Source organism: Lycium ferocissimum, chromosome 5 (assembly GCF_029784015.1).
Source record: "Lycium ferocissimum isolate CSIRO_LF1 chromosome 5, AGI_CSIRO_Lferr_CH_V1, whole genome shotgun sequence".
Lineage (NCBI taxonomy): Eukaryota > Viridiplantae > Streptophyta > Magnoliopsida > Solanales > Solanaceae > Lycium > Lycium ferocissimum.
In genome coordinates this window covers 2,623,728-2,636,903 of record NC_081346.1, presented here as the reverse complement: position 1 = coordinate 2,636,903, position 13,176 = coordinate 2,623,728, and the positions used below count along the sequence as shown (strand labels likewise).

The window sequence follows — 13,176 nt, the reverse complement described above, 5'->3', positions numbered from 1 at the left end:
TTTTCTTTTTGAAAGCAGACCTGAGGAATTTGAAACTGAGAAATGTTATGCGATACTGCAGGAGTAATATTTAGGGAAAACAACACAAAATACCCCTAAAACATAAAATATTTACCCATCCATGTCCCCTCCTCAACTAATTTCGCTTTAACCCAACCGGCCAAAAATATTTATCCGAGTACCCCCTCGCCCAAAACCCCTCCTTCATGATACCATCGCGGTATATTTATATATTATGATGGTGTCATGGAGGGCTAAGAGAAGGATTAAAGCAACCCTCTATGATATCATCTCAATATGTTTATGTACCACGATGATATCACGGAGGATTGAGGAGTGGCTCATTGAAGGAACAAGCAGTCCTCTATGATAGCATCACAATATATGTAACTTATAAGATGATGATATCATAGGGTTTTTTTTTTAGAAAAGTTTCATTTGAATAAATGAACATGATACCATCTCAATATATTTATACACAATGTTGGTATCATAATTTTGGGGGCATTTCGGATAAATAGTTTTAGGGACATGAAAGTAAAAGAGGCATGGGCGGGTAAGTATTTTATTTTCAAGGGGCAACGACATTCTTTCCCCTAATATTTATCAAGGAACTTAAAACTTGAAGCATAGGCAGAGCTCCAGTATCACTCTTATTTGCCAAAGCGCGTGATCTTCCCAAACTAAATCAGAATGCTTAACCAAATATGCACTTCTCTCAGACACCACATTGATACTAAGTTATATTACTATATATAGCACATTGATATGTTTAAGTAAAATCCGTTATTGAGACAATCAATAGTTCCTCAACAACTCCAAGTTTCCTTCTTCCTATATGCATTGAAAAATAGCTAGGGTTCTCTTAATATGATGTAACCCCCTAAATTAAGTGAATAACCAGCCCTAATATGGACTAAAGAGAGATATTGGAAGATGTTTTGAACTTTATGTATCTACTGTGGTCACTGGATGCCATTCGCCATCAACTGCTTCGTTCCACAATGTCACATTGTTATTCCCATCAGCCACAGCCAATATGTTTCCTGTTAGCGACCAGGATACTCTCCAAACGGGGGCACCAAAATCCTTCAACACTTTACCCTCCCATTGATCACCTTCCTTACCAACAGTCCATATAATTACTCTTCCATCTTCAGAAGCACTCGCGATAGTTGACTTTGGTAGCCCTAAGTTAGGGGCCCAAGCAATGTCCCTGACCCAATCGGTGTGCATTTGAAGAGCTGGGAAGCAATCCAATTTCCAAGTTCCGTCAAACAGCTTCCACACTTTAACTGTATTGTCACAGCCACCAGATGCTAGCTTCGGAACAGGATTAAGCAGTTCAGAGCTTACAAGACAGCCAGGAGCTGTTGATGGTGCCCACGAAACAGACGTAACGCCAACTGGATGAGCCTGATCGATCCGTGATGTTTCCCAAACATCTTCTGATCTTGCAGTGAAAATGGAAATGTTTCCATCAGAAGATCCACAAGCCAGACAGAGGCCGAATTCATGAGGAGCCCAAGCTATGGAATTGACTGAAGCTTTATGGTCATCGAAAACACGTGCTAAGGCCCACTCATTTTGAGTACCTTCCTTCCAGATAATTACCTTTCCATCAGAAGAACACGAAGCAAGGAGGGAACTGAACTTAGGGTGAGCCCAAGCTACTTGCCACACTGGTCCTTGGTGACCACTTAAAGTAGCCAGGAGCTGCGAGGACGAACTGCTGACCCCTGTTATCTTAATGGTGCAGTCTGAAGAAGCTGTTGCCAGACGCTTACCATAGTAATCCATTGCCACATCGTGGACCGTGTCAGTATGGCCACTTTCAATCTTCTGTGAAGGCATTTTCTTTTTCCAGTTAAACGTACCTTCAGATGCTGCCTAATTTCTTAGCTAGCGGATGTTTCAAACGTTTTTTCTGTTGCAAAAAATCCTGAACGACATCCAAATAGAACTAGTTGATAACGATTTCAGATAGATGATGGAAGTAAAATATTCTGAGAACCAAGTATGTTCAATTTCATCTTGCAAAACAAACCGCATCACAAGATGAAAACCTTCTTATGAAATAATTCAAGGCACGAAATAAGAAAGGAGGACAAATAGCAAAAAATAGAATCACATAAGTGGTATGCAATGAATGGGAGCATGGTAAAATCTTCCAAGCTTTAGTAAATACCAAATAGATCTAACAGTGACATCCATCAACACAAGAACATTTTAGAAGACCAAAAGACAAACAAAGACATATACAGAATAAGGATATATGAACTGTTAAAACTTGGTCATAGAGTTAACTGCAATGGATAGATTCACCTATTTCTGCTCAAGTCAGAATTGGCTAACCAATACTGAAGAATCAGAAACAACAACAACATCCCCACTTTGATCTCACAAGTGGGGTCTGGGGAGGGTGGGGTGTACGCAGACCTTACCCCTACCTTTGTGGGATAGGGAGGTTGTTTCCGATAGACCCTCGGCTCAAGAAAAACATTTTACAAAACAGGTTTGAAAAAAATAAATACAAGAATAAAGAAGTTATGATGAAAATATCAAAGAAAAGAAAAATAAAGACAGCGGAAGTAGTAAAGATAACCAAAGTAAAAGAAACATCAGTAGTTCTACAATTGACGAATAAGATAATGATAGAAATACTAAAGAATCAGAAAATTTTGCTAAAATAGTTTCACATTCATACTATTCTGCTCTTAGGTTTCCAGAAGCTCTTTTGATCCCATTTTGTGATGAAGATTCATATTTGCAGCATCTTTATATTAGACAAACCAACAAAGAATGATCTTGCACTGTTCAGCTTTTTAAGAATTCAAAAGGAACAAATCACTTGTTTGAGCTTTTGCTCTATGCTATCTATCCAAGGGAAAAAAAAATACTTGGAAACAGAATGGAGGTTACAGAATGCGCGATGTATCTGTCAAAAGAGATAAGGAGCTGAAGCCTCAATCACATTTCACTCCAGTAAAGATGACAAAAGTAGTGTTGCAGAATCAGGTAACTGCTTTACAACTTTTTTAGACAAGGAAAAATAAGACCAAATTATACAAACCCCTCATTGTTAATTCGAATATACAATTCTGAAAACATGAACAGAAATTTTATTAACATTACCAAAAGTTCCCCGTAACACTTGGAGAAACATTGATAGGTATAACTAATTTGTAGAGTCAAAAGAGCTATTGATCTTAGCATCTCACCAACTTAAAATTTCAAAATGTTCTTTTCTTTAAATAACGCGCACAATAATTCTGATTTAGTTGTTCCAAGAATAAGTTTGAAAACGAGAAGATTTTCATATGTTCTTATTTAGACATTTAGCATATGTCACTCACTTAAATTGAATTACAAACTTGAGTAATGCAATCATTGTGATCTTCACGGTTCAAATAATTCCCTTTTTAATTCTCGAAGGTCAATCTGACCTATTTTCTCTTTTATCGTTCAAAATTTACTGTCAGTTTTTGGACATAATGAACCAATGCATTTGTATAAGATGCAAATTTTTCTTTCAAAAATGGCGACAAAATATATTCAAAAATTTTAATCAAATTTTATTTTCTACGACTCTGGTGAAGCAAAAAGGAACTAAAATTGGGATTGAACCAGAGTAATTTCTATTTCTAAATTGGACAGCAAAAGACATTAAACCAAGTATCGTACCAAACTAACAAACACCTATCCAAGTGCTATTGTAAATTCTCAGATATACCTTTTAGTATTTTATTTAAGAACAATAGCAACTGCATCTCAAACAGGGCTTATTCTACTGTTCGCTTTTCAGTAACACAACTTTTTATCCATTCTCACGATAGAAACAAATAGTAACAATACATCAAAAAAAAAAAACTGTAAAAAACAGCAATGCAACAAAGCATCGATCAATTTTAACAAAAAAAAAAAAAAAAAGACTTACGATATGATTTCACCGGAAATTGCGACGAGCCGCCACAGAAAGGGAGGAACAAAATCAAAGTCAACTTGAGGGAACAAAAACACTGTACCCTTTGGACGTGGGTCCAAAATCCAAAATTTGGGTCTTCAAAAATATATTTATAATGAATGGGGCCTACTGGTGACGCAATATTAACCAATAAAAACGTGACGAATAATCATATGGCCCACATAATTTGTCCACGTTGTCATATGTGGCGAAACGACGCCAGGTCTCGCCTTTGACTTCCCTTGAATCCGTTTGCCCCGAAACGACAACTATCAATAGGCTTGATAAGATAAATTTTAAATGTGAATTTTAAAAATATACTGTGATGGCATAATTAAATCGCATTTTGCAATTAAAATGGTAACATAATTTTATAAGTTTCTAACGTCCAGTACATCCTCACAGAAATACTTATACTATAAGACTAAAATTTAAATTTTATAAGGAATTAAAATTTACAAAAGTTAAGAAAATGGGATTTTTACCTCTATGACAATTAGGGTAAAATAATTACCCGTTTTAGCCCATTTTTAGTTTATTAGCCACTTCTTACAGTAAGACACCAAACACTTACCAATTTCTCATTCTCTTTGATTATTTTTTTTGTTGAAGCAGTACCGTTCTCCGTGTTTGATGCTTGATGCTCTCTACCTTTATTTTACTCACTGATAATGAATTTTAGCAAATATGGAGAAAAGGGAGAGAGTTGGAGATGGATTTGTTGTAGAAGTTTTGTATAATGTATATCAGTGTAAAAGTGTATATAAATATCTCTTATACATTATTATACACTTTTATACAAGGCTGATACATTTGCTACAGTGGGTGTATACGTTATGGGATAATTTTAATAATATACAATCTCGCCTAAAAATATTACGTCCACGTAGTTATATTTTTAATTTACATACGCATAGTCAATTTTTTTTGTTTTTTTTTTTTGCAACAGTGTTTATACACACGATATACAACATCATACAGTTACTTGATGTATTAATCTTGTACAAAAGTGTATAATAATGTGTAAAAGGACCATTTCGGATAATATTATAAGTAAGAGCCATTTCAGATAAATATTTTCTCCAATAGACATAAAGTGTTATTTTCCCTTTTGTTACGTCATAGGTCAACTATAATGCTAGCACGGGCATATGCAGTTTCATAATGATACAAAGTGTTTGTTATTCAAAACAGGAGAATCACATATGTGCTTGTTACGATATATCGGACAGTTGATTGTATAACATGGTTAAAGTTTTAATATGCTCCAAATGGGACATTTGTTTCATCAAAATGGTCTGAATTTGGGGCGTTCATGAATTGGTTAAAAATCGATTCAAACAGATTAACTAAATAGATATATTTTTGAGTTTGATTTGGTTTTAAATTTTTAAAAACGGAAAAGGACCAAATATACCCCTGTACTATTGGAAAAGGGCCAAATATACCCTTCGTTATACTTCGGGTCCAAATATAACCCTACCGTTATACTATTGGTTCAAATATAACCCTACCGTTATACTATTGGTTCAAATATAACCCTACCGTTATACTATTGGTTCAAATATACCCTTCCTCCGTTGTCCAAGGTGGACATCTAATCCTACGTGGCACTAACATTTGATGAGGTGGAAGCCACGTGGCATGCCACCTCATCACCTCTAACCCTTTCTACCCTTCCCCTCTATTTGTTTTTACACCACTAGCGTATCCTTCCCATCCACCACCATTGCCATCATTACCGTCACCATGACCACTCTATATATAGCCGGGATATGTTGATGGTATATAGTGTGACCCGGTTGGCGTTGACACTTAACGGTCCACAGACATTTGGGGTGTGCTTATAGCGTATTGCTTCTGGTTCAAGTGTAATGCTTCCTAATTAGATCGATACAACACCCCTCTGTATTATTACTAAATTAATTTTGCACCATGGTATTCATGATGTTCTTCAGTGGTTTAACAGTAAATAACATAATAAGTCCTCGGTATTTACAGTGAATAATCCAATTAAAACTTTTTGACCTTTTTTAGTAGCCGAAAGAGTGGGTAGGGAGGAATGTCATGGATTGTATGAAGGAAAAATGTGCGAAGGCATTAGATAATATCATGTTTAGTAGTCGGAATTCTTCAATTTTATGAGTATATTAGTGAATGAATCTGCACTTCGCACGGTATAAATAAGACAAATCAAGCAAATAAAAAGAATGAACTTTATGGAATGTGATTATAAGGAATTAATACGCATTTTATTTGCACTCTTTTAATTAAATGGGGCTTTCTACTCCAGAGAATTTTAGCAGAAATATAATTGTGTTGCAATTTACATAATTAATTCTTCTTCGGAAAGATTACAATATCTGAAAATGAAGATAATATCTACAAATTAGTGAAGTGGGAGCTACAAATTTAACTTTATATAACATAAAATAAAAAAATCTTACACTGGCATTACATTTAATTGTAATATCTTAGAAGGTGAGAATAAAAGTACAAGAAGTAATAATTATCGTCTATATATCTGTGTCCAATCCCCAGCCGTCTTAATAATCATTGAATGATTATCACAGTTCAAATGCGCAACAAATATATAAAATCAGCAAAGTACATAAAAAAGAACTATAAATATATACTTATCAAAAGAAAATAGAACTATAAGTATAAAACGGTAGTACAGTCACAACAATAGAACAAAAAATAATGAACGTGCATTTGAATCAACTACATATGTTTTATACTTATTATATCACATAGAAAAAATCATCATAAAAGGATATGATGAGATGATTCTTCCACATTCAGTTAAATGTTTGGATTTAAACTTTGAGAATTAATGATTAATTCTTGATGGAAAGTGTTTACCTTCTCTTGGATATATACATATGAGACTCAGTCGAAGTTGAACGCCATCTTGGATTGTTAAAGTGATCCCACGTCGCTTAATTTTCATCACCGACCTCTTTACTATATAGTTTCTCTACTTAAGTACATAAAAAGATACGTGTATTAAAATTTTCAATCAGAGAAAATTCTTCAAGTGTTCAACAATTAAAAATAACCAAAAACATAAAATAGGAAGAAACATGAGAAATTTAAACTACCTTCTCATTATAATTCGATTAAATTAGAGTATGAAAAAAGAACCCAAACAATTAGAATCCCCCCCCAAAAAAAAAAAATACAAATGAATTAGAGAATAAATTCTTAGGAATATGAAAATACCTGGCCCATTGTTATAAATTTGGCAAATATTACAACTCATAAAGAAAATGATGAGCTCCAAAAGGATGTCGAGATCACATTTCTGGACTTGATCAAACATGGAATATAAATAAATAAAAAATTTATCAACATAGACGTTAGTCAGATCCAAATATCACAATAAATTACGATAAACGAAAACGAAAATGAAAAAGCAAAATCGGCATTTTAGTTAATTGACCTCTCATGTTCTGTAGTAAAGCAAGCTTATTCTTTGCATAATATGTTAGAACTCACATGAGAATCAACTATGAAATTGATCATATACATTATTTCATTGAAAAAAAATATGTGAACATTATAAGAAGAAGACAACCTGAAAATGATTAATGATGCCAACTGTTGTCACTGCACCCTTTTACACATTATTGTCAGCCAAAAAAAATTGGAGAAAGGCGGGTTTTATGAAATTAGATTTTCTTAAAAGCAGTCAAATTATAAGCAGACAACTTTGCTATTCTCAAAACATTTTGAACAAATCACATGGATAAATAATTTAATCACCGCTTTAGACCTCAAAAGGAAAAACAAAAATAATCTTCCCAGAAAATATGCAAAGCCTCAAATTGAGGCCCTCAATATTGTGCAAGTGAGAATTTAAATAACAAAGAAATGAATGGAATATTACCAGTTCAAAAGCATCTAGATGAAGAAAAAGGAGGGGCAAGAGGCAGAGCTTAGCGCATTTCTGTTGGAGAAACCCACATTCGTAGAGCCATATATGATTTTACATTTTACCTTGTTTTCATTGCATAAATTATCACTCAATTAATGACTGACTTTTGGCTTTCTCAACTGAAAATGAAATGAGTAATTAAGAAAATGTAATTAAGAAAGGACTTTTAGGCTTTCTAATATAGCATATAAATAGGAGGGGAAAAAAAAAGAAAAATGTCACAAAAAGAAGAAAAAAGATAAATAGGATTAGCCAAAGAAGAGGTGTACATCATCTTTTTTTTATTTATATTATATATAGATTTCCCTTTCTTTTATCTCTTTTTCCAGTAGATACGACTCTGGTCAATTGGTTGTTGTTCAATTGGTGGACATGGACACTAAATGAAAGTTGTGAAATTCCTATTTGAGTCGGAAAGTTGTGGCAATGGTGGTGGAGGGGAAGTATATGCTAGTGGTGGAAGAACAAATAGAGGGGAGGGGTAAAATGAGTTAGGGGTGCTGAGGTGGCATGTCACGTGGCTTTCACTTCATCAAATGCTAGAGCCACGTAGGATTGGATGTCCACCTTGGACAACTTTAACGAGGAAGGGTATATATTTGAACCAATAGTATAACGGTAGGGGTATATTTGGAGCCAAAGTATAACAAAGGGTATATTTGACCCTTTTCCAATAGACTAGGGGTATATTTGGCCCTTTTCCGTTTTAAAAATCAACAATATTTGGTTCGACTTTGGTTTTATTAAATTAAATTGAAGAAAGAACCGAACCGAACCGAACCGAACCAACAAATTGTTACATAATTTTTATAATTATGTATAAATAATATACTAAATTAGATCGAAATTACCATGAAATTCACGAAGTTTAATCACATATTTATCTTCGATAAGATTAGCCAATCTTTCTTGTGCCATAGAAAGATAAAGTTTCAAGAATCGTTAGTTTTTTAGTATTCTAACTTACATAAAATGTATATATATGACAAGGTATAGTTAAATATATTTGACTTGTCTTGTCTATATTTTAACAGAACGATGTTACATTTACCTACTAAAAAATTTGTCACTTTATTTGTTTGTTTAATGTAAAGAAATAATAGTAGTAAAAGAAGGATAGAGTATATATTTATGTATTGTTAAAAACCAAATAACTGAACCAATCGAACGAAAACCGATAACAACCAAATCGATAAATGCATATTATATTTTGTTTAGGCTTTGATAAAAATTCGATCCAAACTGAACCGTGAACACCCCTTGTCTCAACATTTAATTAGTTGTATCATGCCAACCCTATTATGTCTAGAGTTCAATTATTCAAGTTTTCCTTGTCAAACTTCGAGACGCATATGTAGAAGTTTGATTTTTTCCTAATTGTCTGAAGTTAGACTTTAGCGAACCAAACTTCAGATGTGTGAGTTAGAAGTTAGCTTGAAAACGGCTAAATTTATAAGAAATTAAGATATCTTAAATGAATCCTGAAATTGGACTATTTGTGTGCTTCCCCCATGAACTATTTAGACGTACATATGATTTTTCGTCACTTCCTAAATATCGCCCAAGTAATTCAATGTTACACCCTGTACCTTACAACAAAGGTTAGACTCATATCGTTAGAGTTTAAGTGGAAATTTGAAGGTTTGAACGTTTTACGAAAGTGGCCAAGGGGCCTACTTGGGGCAACCATAACCCCTTAATTAGTTGAGAATTTTGAAATGGTTCCTTCATGAAAGTTGTAGTACGTGGAAGTACCTTTCCAAGCCTATAAGGATCAGGCCAATCGGAGATCGGAGCAAAGAGGTATGATCGTCGCAAGGTGGCTAATAGTAAGGTGCTTATGATTCGATAGAATCGGCTAAGTTTACGGCAGGTCTGTCTTCCAGCCTAATTTCGTGAAAATCTGTTGAGAATTGGAGAAAACTCAAAACATGAAAGTTGTAGCCCATTGAAATACCTTTCCATCCATATAAGGCCCACATCAAACGGAGTTCTGTACAAAACGTTATGGCCAATTTACTGAGGACGTGTAAAATGGAAATCCCGATTCTTGTAGGATTAGGTTTTAAAGCCCAAGCCTTTATGATAACCTATAAATACATACCTAAAACGTTATATGTAAGGATTTTTGACCAGAGCTACTACCAAACGCCTAAGGTGAGTTCTTATTCAAATACCTATGTCAATTATATTAAGTTAACACTAGATTAACACCGAATAATTATTTGGAATCGCTAGATTTTGGAATGAAGCTTTGGGATTTATTCAAAAAGGTAAGTCCCTCAATCATTAATGGATTATGTGGAGTTATTTTTATATTTTAGATATTTAATGGTTGGTACAATCATGAAATAGGATTGATTTAGATGCACTCCATCAAACTCAAAACCCTAGTAATTCTGCTGTAGATTTCCCTCCGACCAACGAGCTTGCTTTGGCGTTCCCGCTAATTTAACCGTTTGATCGAGCCCAAATTTTAACTGAGTGATCACAACATATATGTATTAAATGTGAACGGTGGAAATCGGATTTGGAAGTCCGTAGCAAAGGTAGTTTGAGCTATGAACGGTAGCTACGAAAATCGGTGAAAACTCTTCTCGTGTTTCAAGTTCTAAGCTTTGGGTTTCTTCTTCAAAAGTTAAGAGCTTTTCTTAAAGTTTTGGAGCGTTACAGGTATGTGAGGCTAACTATCTATGTTAGGGAATGTTTATGATTCTCCCTACACCTCAGTCTACATGCTTATCAATAATTTGACTCAGAATACAGCTTAGCCCAAGTTTCTTGAATAGTTGTAGAAATGCTATCCTCTAAAGTTATAGTTTCATAATTCGTTCATGGTGGTCATTTTGAATATCATGAACTCAGTACGTAATCATCATAGACTTGTGTATTGACATCGCATGAGTCTCAGTTAGTGTGTAAACAGTTATTGGCTTAAGTTCCATAATCAGAAACAGTTATCATGCTATCAGTTATATCTCAGTCTCAGTATCATGAATTGTTTAATGTTGAACCCCGATCGTATTTTTAGGCCCCTGCCACAGTTTTGCATGCATATTTTTTGGGCTCGAGCTGCGCTTGTGCATATTATTTGGGCCCTAGGCGCGCTTTATATTTATAGTTATACGTGTGGTTCTTCATTCGTTGGTCACGAGCACTTCGAGATCCTTACCTCCCCGTTTAGTTCGGGCCCGTTTACGATTATCCATTTCAATTTATCTTTCTTTCATCTGATTTGCTTTACATACCAAAGAGACAATTCAAATGTGTTGATGTCCTTTTTCTTATTCGGGGGTCATACTTACATATCTGGTGTCGACGTTTGACCCAGCTTAGACCGCTAGTATTAGCTACTTGGTAAGCTCCCGGCCTCGGGCGTTATCCGTTTTCAATCTTTCCGCTTTTAGACAGCTATCTTTCGGTATTTTATTAGGGCTTCATAAACATAGTTCGAATCGATGGATATTGTGCAGCACTTTGATGTATTAGCCTTGTTGGCTATTTATTCAGATGTTTTAGACTTAAAAAGTAAATTTCGCATTTAATATAATTCAGTCAGACTTTGTAGTAGATCAACAGGTGTTAGTCTTATTTCCTTATTCTTGTATGTTTTGATATCCCATGTTGATTCAGCCAGCCTATGGGTTCGCTCGGTCACGTGCAGTTAGGCACCGAGTGTCGTGTTACGCCTAGGCCATGATTTGAGACGTGACCTTCAAAACAAACGTAATTGCCTACTGGGTTAATAAGGGGCAATTCACACTATTTCCCCTATTTTGATGTGGTCTTTAATTTTTGGCCAACAAATTGGAAATCTTTAATTCCTGCCCTTCACCTAAAAAAGTGACCGAAAATATCCCCGGGTTCTAATCCCAGATCAATAAAAAAAAAAATTGCAAGGCATGATTTTGCTTTTAGGCAAGGCATAACTAAATTCTGCCTTGTAAGGCAGAATTTTCGCTAGGCCTTGCCTGGCTAAGTTTTTTTTTTTTTGACTGAGGGGGTCTGAACTTAGAATTTCGGGATATTTTCCGCCACTCTTTTAAGCGAAGGACAAAAATTAAAGACCAGTAATTTAAGGGGTAAAAATTAAAGACCAGCGCCTTTGAAGGGAAATCCGCAAGGTCAAGAAAAAATAATTGGGCTAATAAACACAGCCCAAAGCCTCAGCTGGAAACTCTTTAAGCAAATTGGTCATTCGCACAAATTTCGGGGGTGGTCTTTAATTTTTGTCCCTCAAATCGCTGGTCTTTAACTTTTGCCCTTCGGCACCTTAAGTAATAAAAAAGTGATCGAAAATACCCCTGACATTCTGGGTTCGAACTCCAGCAGAGTAAAAAAAACAATTCCTCAAGGCAAGGTTTTCATAAAGTCTATGCCTATTCAGGCAAAGTTATGTCTTAAGGCATAGTTCTGTAGTATGGCTTTTCTAGCATAGTTTTTAGTATAACTTAATTTCTACGAAACTATGTCGGACAAGCGTAGTATCTATGTAACTACATATACACTATGCCTTGTCCGACATAGTTCTGTAGAAATTAAGTACATAGAAACTATGCCTTGTCTGGCATAGTTTCCCAGAAATTAAGTTATACTATAAAACTATGCCTTAAGACATATAGTTACATAGAAACTATGCCTTGTCCGACATAGTTCTGTAGGATAGAATACTACAGAACTATGCCTTAAGGTATAACTTTTCCCCGAATAGGCATAGTTTCTAATTTCTATGAAAGTCTTGCCTTGCGATTTTTTTGTGTACTCTTCTGGGGTTTGAATCTGAATCTCTGATTTCATAGATCAGCAAATAAAAGTACTTTGGCTCACAAATTTTTATTAAATGAAAAGTAAGAGCAAAAATAAAAAATAAAAACCCAGGAATTTAGGGGCTAAAATTAAAGACCAGTCCATATGAAGGGCAATCTGCGCAATTTTTTATAAGGGAATACATAATTACAATAGGGGTGGGCGTTCGGTTCTTCGGTTCGGTTTTATCAAACTTCGGTTTCGATTTTTTGAAGGTGAACACCGAACACCGAACCAAACTAGTTCGGTTCGGTTCTTTCGGTTTCAATTTTTTGAAGTTCGGTTTCGATTTTTTCAATTCAATTTTTTTGATATGATATTAGAAGCGATTCCATTTACAAATTCACTTCAAAAGCAATAAAACATAAAATTGATAAATTGAAATCAAAATCAAACAAACAAATACACAAGAACAGAAAACCATAACCATGATATAGGATTACTAGGTGTTATATACATACCGTAA

At 34.7% G+C, this 13,176-nt stretch overlaps 1 protein-coding gene across 1 annotated transcript; it reads right to left on the bottom strand.

The window, feature by feature from the left end:
* Window positions 1-730: 730 nt before the first annotated feature.
* LOC132055402 (protein transport protein SEC13 homolog B-like) lies at window positions 731-4,046 on the bottom strand. Its single transcript, XM_059447203.1, has 2 exons — window positions 3,938-4,046; window positions 731-1,942 (listed from the first exon to the last, which is right to left on the bottom strand). The coding sequence occupies exon 2, from the start codon at window positions 1,852-1,854 to the stop codon at window positions 949-951; it is 906 nt and encodes a 301-aa protein (XP_059303186.1). The 5' UTR covers window positions 1,855-1,942; window positions 3,938-4,046; the 3' UTR covers window positions 731-948.
* Window positions 4,047-13,176: the final 9,130 nt, after the last annotated feature.

What these genes read in the sequence shown, in the direction of transcription:
- LOC132055402 (XM_059447203.1), bottom strand. Translation starts at nt 1,854, where the DNA reads ATGCCTTCACAGAAGATTGAAAGTGGCCATACTGACACGGTCCACGAT.